Genomic DNA, 20,896 nt, shown 5'->3' with positions numbered 1-20,896 from the left:
TTCAGTTAATATTCCATATCATTCAGTAAAAACCATTCAAGCGAAGAGGTTGTGTTTCGATTGTACTGGCTCGTGAGTTAACGGCTGCTACCGAGACAATTCTAAGCTACAGGTAGTTAAACTGCCCATAGCAAACGCAATATTCGGGGCGTTTCCCGACTGGAAAGCTAGCAACGAAGGCCATCCCGTTCATACGCACAGAGGTGTAGAGACACAGAGGTGCGAGAGCATAGAAGTGACGAGTCACAGAGGTGCCATCGCATAAAGGTGCGAAGACGAAGGGGTGCAAAGGCACAGAGGTGCTAAAGCAACCCAGTGCTGATCTACCAGGTACCAGAATTTGTACGCTGCGTAGGATCAAAAGAGACGGCATATATCGCGAGGTGCTACACTGCAAGCATCGCATTTGATCGCCACCAAGAGCAAAAGCACTGTACCTGGGGTCAGGTACAGCAAGTGCAGTGGTGTTCACAACGACGGCAGAGCAACTGAGATAGCAGTAAACGACAGAAGACTGCCAATTGGAAACAGCAAAAGACTGCCAATTGGAAATCGTTGGAAGAGCTTCACGTCGTTCTTCACGATAAAGGAACAGAGACATCAGCTACAAGGTAGATTTAATTTAATTTATTTTTTATTTCTTATATCTGAAATTTTACTAAACATAAGTTTTTATTTTGGTATTATTAATTTACAAAAAAAATTTAATGTAATGGATGATCTCATGGAAGATCATCCGAATCCGATTCCGGATACTAGTAAAAGTTTAAATACTCCGAGGGCTAAACATTATCCACAGGGTACCACTGGGCCATGGATAGTCTATCTTCGAAAAAAAGAAAAGATTTTAAACTTGATGCAAATTACAAAGGATTTGACATCACATTTCTCTGAAGTTAAAGAAATCTGTAAGGTTAATAGAGATAAAATTCGAGTTGTAGTTAACGACTTGAAACAGGCAAACGATATTGTAACCTGTAAATTATTTGCTATTGAATATCGAGTTTACATTCCATCGAAGGAGGTAGAAATTGACGGTGTTGTGACTGAAGCAAGTCTGACAGCAGATGATTTACTTAAAAATGGAGTTGGCCGTTTTAAAAACTCCATGCTTGAGGGAGTTAAGATACTCGAGTGCAAACAATTGTACTCAGCATCTATTGTCGATGGAAAAAAGTCTTATCGTCCCTCAGATTCGTTTCGCGTAACATTTGCCGGATCTGCATTGCCTAGCCATGTCTATATCGATAAAATTCGTCTTCCTGTTCGGCTTTTCGTACCGCATGTTATGAATTGCACGAACTGTAAAAAATTCGGACATACAGCTACTTACTGTAGTAATAAGTCCAAATGTATCAAATGTCAAGGGCCTCATAAGGATAATCTTTGCGATAAAGATGTTGAAAAATGTGTTTATTGTGGGGAAAGCCCTCATGATGATCTTTCAGTGTGCGCTGCATTTAAGCTGCGTAAAGACAAAATGAAGCTTTCTTTAAAAGCACGGTCTAAGCGCACATATGCAGAAATGCTCAAAACGGTCATACATGTCTCCCCTTTGGAAACCGAAAACGGTTTTTCAAATCTTGCGGAGCCAGAGGAATCTGACTCTGACGGAAATAGTGAAGATACCTCGTTTGTCACTCCTCAAGGGTCTGTTAAGAGGAGATTAACAAACCACAAAATACCAAAAAAGACACCTAAAATTATACCTTCAAAAAAAGATCCCCGTGTTAAAGCTAAAAAGCCAAATTTAAAACCAAAAACTGTGCCTCCTGGTTTGTCAAATTCACAAACCAATCCAGGAACTAGCTCAAGAAAAGACAATAATCCAGTGGGCTCCATTTCACATTCATCAACAGGATTACTGAAATTTTCGGAAATTGTAGAATGGATTTTCGCTGCATTCAATATTTCTGAACCTCTAAAGACCATCATAACAGCATTCCTTCCAATAGCTAGAACTTTTTTGAAACAGTTATCAGCTCAATGGCCAGCTCTTTCAGGTTTTGTATCATTTGATGGATAATTTATCATCCGCCGCAAATGATTCAATCACTGTCCTGCAGTGGAATTGTCGAAGCATCATGCCAAAACTTGATTCATTTAAAGTTTTGTTGCATAGTCAAAAATGTGATGTATTTGCTTTGTGCGAAACATGGCTTACATCAAACATAGCCTTAAATTTTAATGACTTTAACATTATACGTCTCGACAGAGACTCCCCGTATGGTGGAGTGCTTTTAGGAATTAAGAAATGTTATTCCTTTTATAGATTAAACATTCCTTCGACTTCTAGTATAGAAGTTGTTGCTTGTCAAATAAACATTAAAGGAAAGGACATTTGCATTGCTTCGGTATATATTCCTCCAAGAGCTCAAGTTGGACAACGACAGCTTAATGAAATTGTCGAAGCCCTTCCTGCTCCACGTTTGATTTTAGGAGATTTCAATTCGCACGGAATGATGTGGGGTTCCGTTTACAATGATAGCAGATCATCTCTAATATATAATATTTGCGACAATTTTAGCATGACGGTACTAAATATGGGTAGCATGACACGGATCCCAAGACCTCCTGCACGTCCAAGTGCATTAGATTTATCTCTTTGTTCGACTTCAATTCGACTAGATTGCACCTGGAAAGTATTTCCTGATTTACATGGTAGCGATCATTTACCAATCATCATCTCAATTAGCAGTAACAAAGGCATTGCTAATTCAGTTAATATTCCATATGATTTGACAAAAAATATTGACTGGATTAAATACCAAAGTAATATTTCAAGTGTCTTAACTTCAATGGAGGAGCTTCCCCCACTTGAAGAATATGACTTCCTCGTTTGTTCGATTCTGGAGGCCGCAGAACAAGCCCAAACCAAACGATTTCTTGGTCCATCGTCTAACAGAAGACCTCCAAATCCTTGGTGGGACAAAGAGTGCTCAGATGCTAAACACGCGAAACAAAATGCTTTCAAGACGTTTTTAAAACGAGGAGGAGGAACTCCTCAGAATTTTGAAAAATTCTTGGTTTTAGAAACCAAGTACAAGAACATACTTCGGGTTAAGAAATGCAGCTATTGGAGACATTTTGTGGAAGGTTTGTCAAGAGAAACCTCAATGAGCACTCTTTGGAATACGGCCAGACGAATGAGGAATCGTATCGTAGGAAATGAGAGTGAGGAGTACTCGAATCGATGGATATTTGATTTTGCGAGGAAAGTTTGTCCAGATTCCGTTCCTACGCATAGCATTGTTAGGGAGTCTTCTTCAAATGATGATTCCATTGATAGCCCCTTTTCAATGATGGAATTTTCCATAGCACTCATGTCTTGTAACAATAACGCTCCTGGATTGGACAGAATTAAATTCAACTTGGTGAAGAATCTGCCCGACCTCGCAAAAAGACGTTTGTTGGAATTGTTCAACAAGTTTCTTGAGCAAAATATTGTTCCACCTGACTGGAGACAAGTGAAAGTTATCGCCATTCAAAAGCCGGGGAAACCAGCTTCCAATCACAACTCATATAGACCCATTGCGATGTTGTCCTGCATCAGAAAATTGTTCGAAAAAATTATTCTACGACGTCTCGACACTTGGGTCGAGACGAACGGTTTGTTGTCAGATACTCAGTTTGGCTTCCGTAGAAATAAAGGGACGAATGATTGCCTTGCATTACTTTCGTCTGACATCCAAATTGCCTTCGCTCAAAAGCAACAAATGGCATCTGTATTTTTAGACATTAAAGGAGCATTTGATTCAGTTTCCATTGATGTTCTTTCAGACAAGCTCCACCAACATGGACTCCCAGCGGTTATAAATAATTATTTGCACAACCTTTTGTCAGAGAAACGCATGCATTTTTCACATGGCGATTTGGCAACAATCAGAATTAGCTACATGGGTCTCCCGCAAGGCTCATGCCTCAGTCCGCTCCTCTATAATTTTTACGTGAATGACATTGACAGCTGTCTAGTAACCCCATGTACACTAAGACAATTGGCAGATGATGGCGTGGTTTCAGTTACTGGATCCAAAGCTATTGATCTGCAAAAACCATTGCAAGATACCTTAGATAAATTGTCCGTTTGGGCTGTTCATCTTGGTATCGAATTCTCTGCGGAGAAAACAGAGCTGGTCGTCTTTTCAAAAAAGCATGATCCCGCGCAACTTCAGCTTCATATGATGGGAAGAATAATCGATCAGGTTTTGACTTTCAAATACCTCGGGGTGTGGTTTGATTCCAAATGCACGTGGGGAGGACACATTAGGTATCTGATAACGAAATGCCAACAAAGAGTAAATTTTCTTCGAACAATAACAGGGTCTTGGTGGGGTGCTCATCCGCAAGATCTAATAAAATTGTATCAGACAACGATACTTTCAGTGATGGAATATGGATGCGTTTGTTTTCGTTCCGCTGCAAATTCTCATATTATCAAACTTGAGCGAATTCAGTACCGTTGTTTGCGAATTGCATTAGGCTGCATGCATTCGACACATACAATGAGTCTTGAAGTTCTGGCGGGAGTTCTTCCATTAAAAGATCGATTTTGGGAGCTTTCATCACGCCTGCTAATAAGATGTGATGTGCTGAATCCCATGGTAATTAATAATTTCGAACGACTAGTCGAGCTTCGATCTCAAACAAAATTCATGACAGTATATTTTAACCATATGTCACAGGAAATCAACCCTTCAAGATATATTCCTATCCGTGTCAGCCTCCTAAATGTACCTGACTCAACTTTATTTTTCGACACATCCATGCAGCGCGAAGTGCGTGGAATCCCGGACCACCTACGCTCTATGGAAATCCCAAAAATATTTTCAAGTAAGTTCAGGCATATTAACTCTGAGAAAATGTTTTACACGGACGGATCGCGAATGGAAGAAGCGACAGGGTTTGGTATGTTCAACAATAATGTTTCGGCCTCATTCAAGCTTCAAGAACCTGCATCTGTTTATATAGCAGAGCTAGCAGCAGTTCATTATAGTTTGAGTGTAATCGTCACATTATCTCCAAACCATTATTTCCTCTTCACAGATAGTCTGAGTGCAATTGAAGCCATTCGCTCTAACATGACTGGCAAGACTGAACCGTTTTTCCTGGGCAAAATAAAACAGTGCCTGAACGACATATTGAACAATAATTATCTAATCACTATAGTCTGGGTCCCGGCTCATTGCTCCATTCCTGGCAATGAAAGAGCCGATATTTTAGCCAAACGTGGTGCTATTGAGGGTGAAATTTATGAGAGACCGATTGCTTTCAACGAATTCTATAGCGCGTCTCGCCAAAGAACACTTGCCAGCTGGCAAGCTTCTTGGGATAAAGATGATCTGGGTCGGTGGATGCACTCAATTATTCCTAAAATATCGACAAAGGCATGGTTCAGGGGACTGGATGTGAGTAGAGATTTCATTCGTGTGATGTCCAGACTCATGTCCAATCACTACACGTTAGATGCACATCTCCTTCGAATTGGACTTTCCGAGACTAATCATTGTGCTTGCGGCGAAGGTTACCGCGATATTGACCATGTTGTTTGGACATGCGTGGAGTTTCGTGATGTCAGATCTCAACTAATAAATTCCTTGCGTACCCAAGGTAGACTATCCAATGTCCCAGTTCGCGACATTCTTGCTTGTCGTGACCTTCCATACATGAAACTTCTTTATCATTTCATTAAATCCATTGGAGTTCCAATTTAAATTTTATTTTATGTTAAACTGTTTTCTCTTCCATGAGTTCAACCAATAGCCAACTATAGGATATTGAATATAAGTGGTGAACTGATACAAACAATCCTGAAATAGTTATAAGATCATGTACAAAATAAATGTATTTTATTTAATGTAATTAAAATAGCAACTCGCTTGATAAAAACAGTGTTTAGATTAACTAATGAGTACCAACATACTAATATGATATTCGAAATGTATTAGGTTTAAACTACTATGTATTGTGGATGCCACGGCGAAGAAAAACTTATGTATATTGCCTATGAAATAAACGTATTTATGAAAAAAAAAAAAAAAATATTCCATATGATTTGACAAAAAATATTGACTGGATTAAATACCAAAGTAGAATCTCTGGTATTTTGAATTCAATGGAAGAGCTCCCTCCACTTGAAGAATATGACTTCCTCGTTTGTTCGATTCTGGAGGCCGCAGAACAATCCTAAACTAAACGCTTTTCTGGGCCAACGACTAACAGAAAGCCTCCCAACCCCTAGTGGGACAAAGAGTGCTCAGATGCTAAACACGCGAAACAAAATGCTTTCAAGACATTTTAAAACGAGGAGGAGGAACTCCTCAAAATTTTGAAAAATTTTTGGTTTTAGAAACCAAGTACAAGAACATACTTCGGGCCAAGAAATGCAGCTATTGGAGACATTTTGTCAAAGGTTTGTCAAGAGCAGGGGTGCGAAAATTTGACATTTTTTTATACTGTTGCCAAGCATAAGACAGTCACTGCCAACGATATGCGCAGCTGCTACGTTCAACAGTAGCCAACTCGCAATGACACGAGAGCTTGGCGCAATCATGCGAGCCACGACACACGACAGCAATATTGAGAGCAGTTAATTTTGTCGCACTCTCTCACATCAGTCAAAGCCACAGCGTTCGCTTTGTGGTAGTGTAGGTACATACTGGATAAGTAGCTGCTTTGTTCATTTTTGGTCACGGGTTTCGAGAATGTCACGAGCTCAAAATGTCATGACATTTTCATAACGGCACTGTTATATCCGCTGTGATTGATCTGGGGCGATAAATTTAATGCGAACGGCGGTGTTTTTATTATCGGTTCAATTTCAGTTTTAAAAAAATTCAATCACAAAGCTTGTTCATGCAGATGTTTCAAAAATATTACAATTATTTACATAAATTTCATACACGAAGTATCAGGAGCGCAGCTTTTGCCTTTCTAATATGACGCAAAGGCAAGAAATCTTACAGCAGAGAGAATAAGTTTTGCGCTCCTGTTACTTCTACAATTCTTGTTCATGCTAAACGGGCTTCAATTGTTTGATCGAAAAAGTGCATCCAAATTCTGGAAGTCAAAGCATTTACTTTGCTTTTCTCACTGAACCGCTTCCTTCCAACGGGAGTGCAGAGAAACAAAACACGTAAGGATACACAAAAAAAAAAACATCTGCATTGGGAAGCAAGACTTTCTTGTGCATGTCCCCCTACACCTCATGAGAATCGACATAAAACGAATTTTAAAGTTAAGCCTTGTTGGCGACTGCCTCTCGAAAGTTGTTGAATTTGAAAGGAGCTACTGTTTATTGTGGCTAGCCATTCTCAGATTGAAAAGATTAGAACAGCTATCGACGAGAGCATACGGCGACATTCACGAGAAAAAATGTCATGAGACCTATGACATTTTTCATCTCTTGCAGTCGTGGCGAAGTACAATCGGCGACTGCTGTCATTTGCGCAGTTTGAATGTCTGCTGTTTCGTGTCATTCTCCAGTACCGTTTGCAACCCTGGTCAAGAGAAACCTCAATGAGCACTCTTTGGAATACGGCCAGACGAATGAGGAATTGTAACGTAGGAAATGAGAGTGAGGAATACTCGAACCGATGGGTATTTGATTTCGCGAAGAAAGTTTGTCCAGATTTTGTTCCTACGCATTTGGAGTCTTGTCCAAATGATGATTCCATTGATAGCCCCTTTTCAATGATGAAATTTTCCATAGCACTCATGTCTTGTAACAATAACGCTCCTGGGTTGGACAGAATTAAATTCAGCTTGGTGAAGAATCTGCCCGACCTAGCAAAAAACAGTTTGTTGGAATTGTTCAACAAGTTTCTTGAGCAAAATATTGTTCCACCTGACTGGAGACAAGTGAAAGTTATCGCCATTCAAAAACCGGGGAAACCAGCTTCCAATCACAACTCATATAGACCCATTGCGATGTTGTCCTGCATCAGAAAATTGTTCGAAAAATGCTTTTAAATCATTGTTAAAACCGTGCTTTTAAATCATTGTTTATCTTTTTTATTGTGTGTTTTTTTTTAAACTGTTTGAAACTTATTGTTGAAAATGTTTATCCTACAATCATGAAATGCTTTTCAAATGACAACCTTGCAAATGCTCGATTCATTATCATCTGAAAGCTTTGCGAGTCGTGTGTTGGAAAATATATAGAAAAGGAAAAAAAATCAAAGCATTATCCTTACATTCGCATGTTCCTGTCTGCAAGCATGTGTTGTGCATTACGAAGGAGATTAGTTGCTCTGTATGGGCGACAGTATCTTTCATTGAGTCGGGGTCATTCGATCGCCACAGGATTTTATTAACACTGAATAAAAATGGTCCGACGTATTATCCGTCAGCGTTTCTTTTTCATTGCCTTCGTTCAACCCACTCTGTGTGGAACCGAACATTCGCCTGCACTGCGGCTTCCAGCAAACTCCATCGGCCCTATAATCATTACAATTAGGCCGTATTACGATTGTGGGCGGGCGGAGGAAAATTCAATTACCCCGTTCACATTCCTTCGCCTCGCGCCGCGGGATAGGCTGTACTTTTGTTTTTCTTTCTAATTTTGTTTCATGACAAAAGGCGATAAACCGCTATTTGCATGCCGGGAAATTATCACCGACTGTGTCAATGCCGATGGGAGGGTTTAGATTCCAGTGCGTCACGAACTCGGTGATTGACTGGTTTATCATTTGTAGGGTTTCACAATTGTTCAAATTGTCCACAGTAGACAGTTTTCAAACAAACAGGTGCTTCGTGCTACGATCGATTAAGCTGATAGACGATAAATTTGATGATTTGAATTCAAAGTTTCGCGACTTGGAACCGATTTCAGGCCGAAATCCAAACCCTTGCTACTCGAAATGCCGGCTGAATTAATAGACCTACAATCGAAATAGTAATTTAGAAATTATAAAAAGAAATCATAAAAATTGCGTTGTGTGAACAACAACCTAGCAACCTTAATTTACGGCGTTTTCGCTTTCGTTGTGCTGTCAACTGTATGGATTTGACAGCCGTTGGTGATGGAACTGGGTTAGTTTTTGCTTCAAGCGCAAACCACATTCGTTACTGTAGCAATCGAATAGTAGGCTGGGCAAAATGTCACTCTGGTGCGAAGAGAATTTTGTTCACCGGTTCGGAGAGAAAATATTGCTGGCATGTTATCAATGATTGGAACAATTACAATCCGTGGTCAAAATGATAAAATGTAGAATTTACTGTAGCACAAAACAAAAATCATAAATTTTGGAAATGAAACTTAAATAATCTTTTTCTAACCAAGCCGATTTTCCATATGGGCCTGATATGCGATTAGTCGGTGAAGAGGTATTTTTGAGAAGACTGCTCAAAAATAATGATTTGCGGTGTTCACTGTATCTCAGCGCAGACTAATCAGAAGTGAATAAATCAAAGCAGCATAGACAGAGTAGAAGTTTTTCTAGTCCTCAACGGTTCTGTTTTTTTTTATATTTTTGAATTTTTGGTGGTTGTTCAAAGTGAAAACTACGATTTTTCACGAAAAAATCCGCCATTTTGTTGATGTGAAATCTCCCCAAAGTAACAAACAACGAAAAGAAAAACGTTGAGGTCTGGTTTTTTATATGTAGAAAGTGTGTGCAAAATTTGAACAAAATTGGTGCAGTAGTTTTTGAATGACGATGGACACGGACCTTCAAAACCTGCTTTTGAGAAAAACGCGTTGAAAGTTTTTTGTCAATAAAATCAATGGAAACAATTAATTACTCCAGGGAGCCCGTAGGGTCTAACATTTTCAAAAAATCATATTTTTTCTTTTATAATTTATTATAACGAAACATTTCAAGAATGTTTTGTCAAGTTTTGAAGTCAATCGAAGTAGAAATCTTGAGCCTGTGCGCCGGGCTATTGCTTCTTCGTAGAATGAGATAGCCATAGATAAAGGTCCATATCTTCCAGAGTTTCGTTCCAATAGGCTTGAAGTTTTCACAGAAAATTCTTCAAATGTTTTGCTATAAGAAAATACAAAGAAAAAAATAAATGATTTTTCAAAAGTGTTAGACCCTACCCGCCCCTTAAGGAAGATATAAAAGTTAAGTAAATACAACAAATCACTAATGAACAAAGTAATAGCATTTGGAATCATCAGATAACTGCAATCAGTTTCGAATCTCACAAGACTGTTGCGATATCTCCAAATGTTAAAAAAACTCGAGGATTTTTTGGAAAAATCAAGGGAAAATAAAACTTTCGATAATGGATCCAGGAACAAGGCCGTTTTAATATTCTGCAAATTTTACGAAACTAATTTTTATCAAATAACGAAAATTACGCATATTCATTGACAATTCCACAACAGTTCGGAACTTCATCGTCTCATTAGCTTACTTCAGTTCAAAATTAAAACAATTTAAAAAAAATTGAGATCATATAAAAGATTAAATAAATTCTTAGCTAAGAAAACGTCTGGGTAACACAGAAAATCGAGACAAAATGATCTGGAATTTTTATTACAATAGGTTTAAAAATTCCATTAATTACAGCATTAAATTTATCCAGTTCTAACGAAATCTCGAAACTTCCCCTTGATGGAACCTATCAGCTCCTATTAGGTGAAAACGTTGCTTTGAAATTGACCATTACTTTTTGAATTTCCGAATGATTCAGGGAATGATCAAATCGACCAACACAATGACTTTGCCCTTATGTTTGTGGATGAATGGCAATACACATTTAGGTATGGAAAATGCGACAAATTGTTCTGTTTTTTGGCCACAACTGAAAATCGCCCACCAAAACATGACTTTCTTTTCGAACTTGTCGGCGAACACGAACGTCAATCTTCTAGGCACAACCCCACAAATGCAGTCCTTGTTTTTCGTCAAAACACGATCGTGCCGATTCGAATTTTTATTGGTTCCGTACCCTTCCTTGATAAGAATGTTGAAAGTTGACGTTGTGGTCACTTCTCCGATCGGAAGTCCGGTGTCGGCTTTAAGGCACTCCCATACCTATGCTGTGTAACTGACGGTCACTAGTACCAGTTGTTTCGTAGATCTGCTGATTCCTTCCACTGGTTCCGAGGTTTGAATATTCGACAGACTATTGTTTTCGGCATCTTCACCACTCTAGCCAACTTAGAATCGGCTCACTCCGGATTTTAAAGTTATTTGTGTACAATGTTGTATTTTCACCGTCTGACGTTATTTTTATTAAAAAAGGTGTTAAAGTGTCAAAGGTTTTCCATTCCTAACACTTGACCCTTGTTCTTTTTAGTTAAACTTGTAATGTAATTAACAAATCTGTAATTTTGATTTGAATTTGTTGTTCAAATCGACATTTGCCATTAATTTGATAATTTCTTGTATATTCTAGAAAAAAGTAGTTACAGCTATCTGGTATTCAAGTTTATGATTGGAAAAAATCATTCATTCAATATAATATGATTCTATGAAAGAAGAGCAAATTTGTAGTAGCGTCTCTTCTAGTAATAGTCAGTAAATTTAATTAGTTAAACACTTTAAAGGCGTTTACGTGTTGGGCTTAATGAAAAATCACTATTAGAAAATTTATTGGTTTTAATATGTGAAATCATATTATCATATAAAAACGATCATCTTTCTTCAAATATTTGATCCTTCGTTTTGTAAAAAAAACATGATTGACAGAAAATGATTTAAAATTGATGAGCAAAATGGAAGGATGATTTTTTGAACTTAATTCGTTCGATCAATTTTATAACTCTTGAAAATGCAGTAAAAATTTTTCTGCAGTGTATATTATATTGGAATAGCCTATCGATTTCCTACTATTTCTTCCAAGTTGCCACTAACGAAAAGTACTAACGTCACCTGGACAGTTCCTCATAATCCCATCCACCAGTCACGGTAGAACACCAGCTAGAATCTGTCTTTCCCAGAACTGGTGTGAAGCAATGTAACAAATTACTAAATTATCCCATTTTCATATAGTTATAAGAAATGCCCTTGGCGTCGTAAAACTGATGTAGTGTGCCTTAATATTTCTTCCAAGGTCCCATTTTTATACAAATAACTGGTTTTGAATTACTACAATTGGTATGAAATTTTAATGCAAAAATACATTCACCATTTTAAAGAATGGCACTTGAATCGAATTTGTCTTTCCAACCATGCAAAACAAATGGTTAATCAAAATCAATCTTAGACTACATCCAAATCAGAGTAAGTGAATCCGGATTTTACCACCTTTTCACTCCGATTCCGTCATGTTTCGCCTTCGGCTCATCAGTGCTTAAAGCAGTTCAAATTGAACTGCCATGTCCACCTAACAATTCGGCTGAAAAGTCCGTATCGTTTAATAGAAACACACATTTTTTTGCCAAACTTCGTTTTTATTATTCAACATAATTGCCATCAGAGGTGATACAGCGATTATAGCGATCTTCCAACTTTTTGAGGTCTGAGAACAGGAAAAAGTCACTGGGGGCCAAATCTGGAGAATACGGTGGATGAGGGAGCAATTCGAAGCCCAATTTGTTCAATTTCAGCATGGTTTTCATCAACTTGTGACACGGTGCATTGTCTTGATGGAACAAAACTTTTTTCTTCTTCAAATGAGGCCGTTTTTTTTTTAATTTCGTCCTTCAAACGCTCTAATAACGCTATATAATAGTCACTGTTGATGGTTTTTTCCTTTTCAAGGTAGTCGATGAAAATTATACCATGCGAATCCCAAAATACAGACGCCATAACCTTACCGGCCGATTGTTGAGTCTTTCCACGCTTTGGGTTCGGTTCATCGCGTGCAGTCCACTCAGCTGACTGTCGATTGGTCTCCGGAGTGAAGTGATGGAGCCATGTTTCGTCCATTGTTATATATCGACGAAAAAAATCGGTTTTATTTCGATATAACAGCTCCAAACACTGCTCAGAATCATCAATTCGTTGTTGTTTTTGATCGATTGTGAGCGACTGTGAAGGAAGATTTAATTCCGATACACTTTTAATATGTTCGAGTAACATAATCTGTGTTTGTTCACCAAAGTATATCTTTGTTGAATGTCCATTTCCTTAAATTTGAAACAGTCAACTGTTCTATGTTTGTCTTTACATGCGAAACATATCAGAACTCTTTTAACTCGTGGATTTTCGCAAATATTTATTTTCTTTTCATGAACGAGTATTGTCGCCAATCTTTCCTGGGGTTTCAACCAATCGTTGAAATACTTTAAATTAGAGATGAAAACATTGTCGTCGCTTAAATCTTTTATATCAGCAATGTATTTCAACCATTGCTGATGTAGATAACTTGGCAGCTTGGCCACTAAATCACGAATTAATCTCGAATCGTTTAAATATTCTTCGTGCTTTATTACGATCATGTTATTAACCAATTTGGATTCCTTTGAGTAAGAACAATAGATAATGTCTGGACTTCCGATTCACAGATTTAACATTCGACCTCCTGAGTGTCGGTTAAAAAGTCGATTTTCACAGGGATTTCAGAGCCTTTCTATATTAGAAAGGTAAAATTGGATTTCGAAGTAATATGTTTAAAACTTACATTCAGGAAAACAGTCACCAACACAAAGCTAAACAGTGGGATCATTGTTATATGTATGACTAAAGACATAATTGCGCTATTAGGTGGATTAAAATGGTTTTATTATTTCCTTTTTACAGGTGCATTGGTAGCTTCCTAGAATTACCGTTAGGTACACTGGTACTTTACATAGCCAGCAGCTTTGCATCGATTTATTTCACCCGATAACTCACCGCTACAAACGCGAAGGTGTGGGAAAAAAACCGCTAGGTTCCGGCTGTAGAAACTACAGTCGGAAACCATCCGACCATCAGCACCATTGATACTCACGTGACAATTGCCAGCCCAGCAGCGACAACAGCGGTGGTCGTTGCGGGGCCAATCACCATGCGGCTGAAAGGTTCACGGAAGAGTTTCGGCCGACATCGATCCAGGAATGTGCTAGAGTTTCCTCATCCCAGGTAAGTTGTTTTGGTTCTATCTGTCTTGGTTTCCCTCGCGACGAGAGCCGTTTGATTCCCGGAAGTTTAGCCCTTCATCAGAGTACGACGGCGAAGTGACGGATTGGTCTTCGATTCCAGCTGTTTATGTTAATATTGTTTAGATATTTTAAGCTCGGTGGGAACTTGCATTGAATGACAGATACTAACCGGACGGCGTGAAAAAAAACAGTAATTCACAACCAACCGCGACAGCCGTAGATCCCACGAAAGTGATATGTCGCACGTGTCGCCATGGAGCATGGAGGTGCTGCTGGAGATAGATTATGGACCGTTAGAAAAGCTTTTATTGATATTCCGACTCGCGGCGAAATGAGTCAACAAATCACACTGAAACGATAAGTGGCAGTTCACTTCAATTAGCATCTGTGTTCGTGTGTGTGTGATGGCGCATGCCGTTTCGCACAGTTTGCTTCGATGATAATTAATATTTCCAGTTGATAGACGCTCGTTTGGTGACCGAAAGAGAACTCCCCAGGGAGGATGATACACATTTTGTTTATGATCTGTGATGTGGTGACTTTTGTACACAGTTGGCAGCCATAAATAGCTCTGCGCGGCTTTTTTGAGGCGGTACTGATTGATCTATTTTAGTGGTTTGTTTATATGCGCTAGCGTCAATGAGAGGAGAATATTTTTCTGTTCATGCTTAAATAAATGCTCTGTGGTCTATTCAATGTTTTTTTTGAGGAACTCAATTTAATTTAATGTGGCAAGCACTGTAGCGTACGTAAAATTCGTCAAGAGGTTTATTTCAAATCAATACCAATGACGATATAAAGACCATTTGACTTTTGCTGCCATTTTGCAAGTGAAGCTCCCAGAATTCATCGTCAGTTGAATAACCCGAGTAAAGTCTAACTTCAAAATGAGAACAAATTGCAATCTGATTATGATAGGAACACCAGATTGAAATCCTAATATGATATCGACTCATCAAATTTTCAATTAATATCACATTATGTTATCATTTTGCTATTTAAAGACAAAAGTTTTGTGAAACTCAAAAAGTGAAAGTATTCAACAACAGTAAATCAACAACTTAGTGAATCCATTGAAATTGAGCAAATTTCAAATGGCAGCACAAAAATACAAAGTTAAGTTTCAATGGAAGAATTATTCCTTCAATCCTATGTTGCCTTTTACAAAAATGCTTTGACATCCTGCCTAGATCCTGCAGTTGACCGCAACCATAACCGCGAGGAAACGATTTTTTTCAACATTTTTTCAACTTTTACGCAAATAACGCTCCTTCTTTTTAACCACGAGAATACGATAAATTGACGGCATTAGATAAATTGGCGATCATCGGTACCACGTTTGCCTGAAGCAGGTCAATCTGAATAGTGGCTATGGCATTCCCATCTCGCTGATCGTCTGCCGTAGAAAGAGCCTATTTCAAATAATCCACTCGCCAAACCCGTTCTGAAAATATCCTTAACTTTATATCCAACAGTATGGAAAAATTCATTGTTTACGAAGTTCGAACATCGAACATTGAATGTCTCAGATTTCAGAACCTAGAGCTAATTCTTAATAATACTTTAGTGGCTTAGAAGAGCCACCAAGAAAATGTATGTTTAATTTGTATATTCCTAAGTAGTCCACAAACTGTGTCGAAGACACTCTTCAAAACAATTTTCAATCCTAGTTATAAATGCTTAGAACTTCATATTCTCACTAACGCTAGATACTATGAGAAGTATTTTATCAATCATCTAATAGATCTTGGAACCTTAATACACTTTTCTAAAGAAACCGTCTAACTAAATCTTCATAATTTTGAGTCACAGGACTAATTCTGCATCGAATGATCCTAAATCATAAGGCTACACAAGAACTAAAAATTTACTGAAGAGATTCTGGTTCTTTCTGGGGTCAGAAGCGAGATAATCGTTCATTGCCCAATTAGTCGAAAAAACAAATAATCCGGGATACCTTATTGCCTGATTCCTAATTCACGTTCCCTGTGTTGTAGAAGACTTCACTGTAAAACTTCGTATTCCAAAGCGATTACATGTGCGAGTTGTGTGAGTAGCCACACTGCTATTCATGGTGGATGCGGGATGGAAGCGACGCAACGAGTGTGCATTGACAGAAACTACCTGCATACAACTTTGTGAAAACAACACTGCTTGTCATATATCCGAACATTCGCATTCGCAAAAAGTTCGTATTCCAAATCTCCTAAGTTCGAAACCGGATTCTCTCCGCGGTAGTGTGGAAATCTTTTTTCTTGCTTGCGAGTAATATCGCCTAAATGTATACTATCCCGGACCATTTTTGGCTGTTCTATTTTTAGTTTATGTTCGTGACGCGTTATTTCGAGAAAATCTACATCATATTAAGTTTTCAATGTGCTATCACTGAGAGCAAAACTAGTTTTCAGTCTTCGCTCTTGGTAGTGAGCAAGTTCGAATGAATAGATTTATAAATGGAGCATGGTATTAAAATGAAAACTGTAGAAGGAAACAATTAATTTATGTGTATTCTGTAATTGATATCTCAACTACCTGGTTTGTCTTTCATCTAATATCTTGAACCAATTCGAATGGTTACATTAACCTCATTTGAAGGCTACTTTCACACTATTGAAAGAGATATTTTGTTACTTCAAGAGATCAACTAACGGTGGTTAAACTGAGCCTCGATTGGAAGAGAAACGAGTGATGAACTGAATGCTGCCCGTTCGGGCCGTCAGCAAACGTTGTGTGTGTCAGAGTGTGAAGCTTACTGCAGAAGAGAGATCGTCAATGTGTTCCACATTCAGTTTCAATAGAATTGAATGAAGTTTTACTGCACTGATGAAGACTATTGAAGAATTCGGCGAAATGACTTTTTCGGCGAAACGGCTTTCGACGAAACGGCTTTCGACGAAACGGCTTTCGTCGAAATGACACTGATCCTTGTGAAGACATCAACTACAGAAAAATTATATTTAATAGCGAAAATATTGTTGTCTTGCTAATTTCTCGTTTTACCCACTATGCAATGGTCAATACTTTTATTTTTCCATCCAAAATAAGTGTTCCATTTAAACAAAAACCGCTCACTTCATACCGGTATGCTACCTATAAGGTTGTTGATAGTTTTGAATATCTACTCGAAATGGAAAAAAAAATCTAGCTTTGGATAAACTTGGACAAACGAATAAACATAAGTAGATGTGGTGTGGAGGTCCCGGGCTGGCGGTTCAATGCATAGGGCGCTGGTCTTACAAACCAGTTGTCGTATGTTCGAGCCCCGACCTGGAAGGATTCGTAGTGTCAGTAGAATCGTAGCACCAGCCATGGACTAGTTCTGTACACTCTGAATCGGCTGCGAAGTCTGTTAAAACAGAAGGTCAAATTCCACTACAGGAATGTAATACCAAGGCTTTGCTAGATGTGGTTTCAATGACAAAACCTTTTTCCAGTTATAATAAATCACTAAAATAATCTTTCCGCTCGTTCAGGCCCAAGACCAAAACACCTAGCTTTAAGTAGACCTGGCAAACGGGACAGTAACAGGTTTGTATGCGAGAGACCTGATTACTAGTTTTGATCGTTTCAAAAACGTGAAATAACTAATAAATTTATTAGTTTAATGTATGATTATTCAGCTTGACATACTACCTTGACCAAAATGTTCCCGGAATTTAGTCAAAAAAATAAAACTACAAGATTATTCATCAAAATCGATATTGTTCCCTTCGGGTGCTGAAACACGTTCCACGGAGCGGTTTCTTGAGTCGACCGAACAGGAAAAGTCGCAGGGAGCCAAATCAGGTGAATTCAGTGGTTACTGAATGGTATTCGTTTCGTTTTTAGCCAAATGTTCACGGATAGCGATGGCATTGTGTAACGGTGCGTTAGCGTGGGGCAAGATCCACGAGTTGTTTGTCCACAAATCTGGTCTGTTTCGGCAAATTGCTTCACGCAAACTTCTCATAACGCCCAAATCAAACTACTTGTTGACGGTCTGGCCTTGTGGAAGGAATTCATGATACACAACCCCTTTTAATCAATAAAAACTGTGAGCGTCGCCTACCGCTTTTCTCATTATCATTTGCAGACTCGTGGCCACGTTTGAAACTGATAAATGATTGTTTTCTGCAGAGTATCGTTTCTGAAACACTCTTCTAATATTTGCAATGTCGTCGCACCATTGAAACCATTTTCTACGCAAAATTTAATGCAAAATCGAGGACACAAGCTGAAAATGTTATAGAATATCGTATAATGTAATCGGGTGACTGAGAGCGCCACACGGTGGTGATTCGGGGAACTTTTTGATTAAGGTAGTATGTCAACACTATTTATTCGACAAATTGATTTTCGACAAAATGCCTCATTCAGCGAGATGGTTTGAGCAATATGATTTTCGAGAAGTAAAAAAATTCAAACCCAATAATTGATTGAAAACAAACTACGTAATTAATCTATCTCAGTTATTATGAAGGATGTTGCGATCAAAAATTGGGCCACATAAATTAAACGTGTATTAAATCCTACACACTCCTTATTTTTAAGAAGTGCGTAAAGCAACATACCTACTGTTCAATTTCGACAATTGCTTTTCAAGTGGTTGAGAATGGCATCGAAGCAAGAACGGTAAAAGCGTTAAAAATTTGCTCGCGTGTTGCAAAAATCCGAACTACTCGCAAGCCAGGTTGGCTAAATAGTTGAATGGGGTCAAAGCTACTATCGCCTATAAGGAGTGTATCGAAAAGTAGTTAGCAACATTGATTATTGAATGAAAAAGCGAGAAAAAAAACATATTTTGACATCAGTTTTCGATATATTGTTGAAAAATTACATTTTATGCATTTCACTGATTGTATTGAAGAAAATCCTAGTTTCTGTGAAACGCTCGCACTTTGAACTTGACATTCTTCATTAAATTCTGCACAGTTACTTTTGTGACTTTCCTGGTGGCAGCTGCCCAGTTTTTTTAACTCCTGCATGTTTTGGGACACTGTACCTTCCTTCCGAAAGTGCCACTTGACAATTACCCAACACCTTTCAATTGGCTGAAGATCCGGGCAGTCTGGTGAGTTGATGTCCTTTACCACGAATTGTACATTATTTTCTGACAACCACTGTAGAACGGAGTTGGCGTAGTGGGCTGAAGCCAAATCCGGCCAGAAGAGAGCCTTATGCTTTCTGTACAGTGGCAGCATTCTCTTCTTCAAACATTCTTCCTCGTACACATTGGCGTTAATTGTGCCCTTCGTGAAGAAAATCGACGACCGCAAACCACAGGTACAAATTGCTTGCCAGACCAACACCTTCTGCCCAATCTTTTCCATCGCCACCGTGGTGTAGGCGTCATCCAGGTCCTCGTACACCGATTTCGTATAATATTGTGGTCCGGGCAGTGCTCGAGAGTCTTCCTTGGCGTAGGTTTCGTCGTCGATCAGGATGCATCCGTCTTTATTCTGTAGAATCCGGTTATACAGTTTTCGCGCTCTTGTTTTGGCCTGAACTTGCTGTATCAGGGACTTTTTCGGCACTTCTGTTTCTTGTACGTTTTCGGGGAGTTCCGAACTTTGATCCGTTGAATCATCCCGATGCTGGTGTTGAACTGCTTGGCCAAATCCCGCGTCGACGCCGATGGGTTTTTCCTGATGTACTTAACCACTTTTAAGTCCGGGCCGGGCTGGCTGGGACCCGTTTTCCTACCGGATCGGGGCAAATCCTTCATGGAAAGGGTCTTACAGAACTTCTCGATAATATTTTTGACACTGGTGTGGTGCACTTTCACCCGTTTTGCAATTTCGTTGTACGTGACACCACTTTCTTAGCACCAAGTGTGCAGAATTTTATTTCGCGTTTCCGGATCGATTCGACTCATCATTGAAACGATAAACCGTACCGAAACCAATCGATTGCGCAGCTGTTATTGACATGTAAACAAATATGTTACCGCAAAACACGCTGCAAAAAATTAAGCCATTTCAGAGTAATAACCGTTTGAATGTTGCTAACTACTTATCGATACACTCCTTATACTATTTGTTCGTTTCATGTTATTAGTGATTTTAACCGTTCATGTTCATTTGCCGCATATACTCAATTTATAAGAGTTTTCCAGAAATGTTGATGAATTGGCGGTCGCTATAAAATAAAATAAAAAAAAAACATAAATATCAGGTTTTATGTACTTCTCGTTATATTTAGTAATACAAATTATCAAAACTTCAATATAAAGTTCGAGTTTCACTCTCTCAAGTTCCTTAGATTTCAGATGTCGATAGCTTATTCAAGTTAATACTCTAGTAGCTTACTAGCGCCCTCTAGGAAAACAGTTTTCGATTTGTCTATCCTCCACCAATTTATTGAAAAACTGATCAATAACATCACTCTCGTAAACAATTCTGCTTTTCAGTTACTGAAGCCTACCTTGCAGATACAATACGAACTGTTTAGTCAATCATTTAATAGGCATTGAAACCCTGGAACAACTTTTCGAGAAACCATCTGAATGAGTCAACATAAATTTCCAACCTTGAATTACACACTAGTGCCATCAGATGGAGTATTTTCTGGTACTGTTTACATTGTTTGATCTGTTTTCAACTCCGGAACATTCTATCAATTTTCTATCGTCAAATTGTTAAGCCACTAGCACCATTCGGTGGGCAAGTTCTCAACTAACATTGTTTTCATAATGTATACCCTGACATTAATAAGTTTTTTGATAAGAGCATAATACTGATAACTAAAATGTGAATTCAAGCACACTAACAACATCTGATGGAGTGATTCCGAGTTAAAACATTTGCTGTTTGACAAACTTTGACTTCCCGCATCCTTCAAAATACTATAATTTGCGAGTTACTTGAAGCTCCAATCATTTTGTCTGTGTTAAGCAAATGATTTGTATCATGCATTTTTCAAAACGCCCCTGGTGGAGCA

General features: G+C 38.5%; 1 protein-coding gene across 2 annotated transcripts in view; it reads left to right on the top strand.

The window, feature by feature from the left end:
* LOC131431957 (P protein-like) overlaps positions 1-20,896 on the top strand; it is a 105,092-nt gene that overhangs the window by 21,159 nt on the left and 63,037 nt on the right. For both annotated transcript variants that reach the window (XM_058597945.1, XM_058597951.1), the window contains exon 2: positions 13,638-13,958. Coding sequence is in view for 1 of the 2 variants with exons in the window: in XM_058597951.1 (XP_058453934.1) it covers positions 13,885-13,958 (74 nt within the window). In the remaining variant the exon portion in view is untranslated. The remainder of the gene's footprint in view (positions 1-13,637; positions 13,959-20,896) is intronic.

Source organism: Malaya genurostris, chromosome 2, assembly GCF_030247185.1.
Source record: "Malaya genurostris strain Urasoe2022 chromosome 2, Malgen_1.1, whole genome shotgun sequence".
Classification (NCBI taxonomy): Eukaryota; Metazoa; Arthropoda; class Insecta; order Diptera; family Culicidae; genus Malaya; species Malaya genurostris.
Note: the sequence above shows the minus strand (reverse complement) of the source record. Positions and strands in the feature narration are given on the sequence as shown.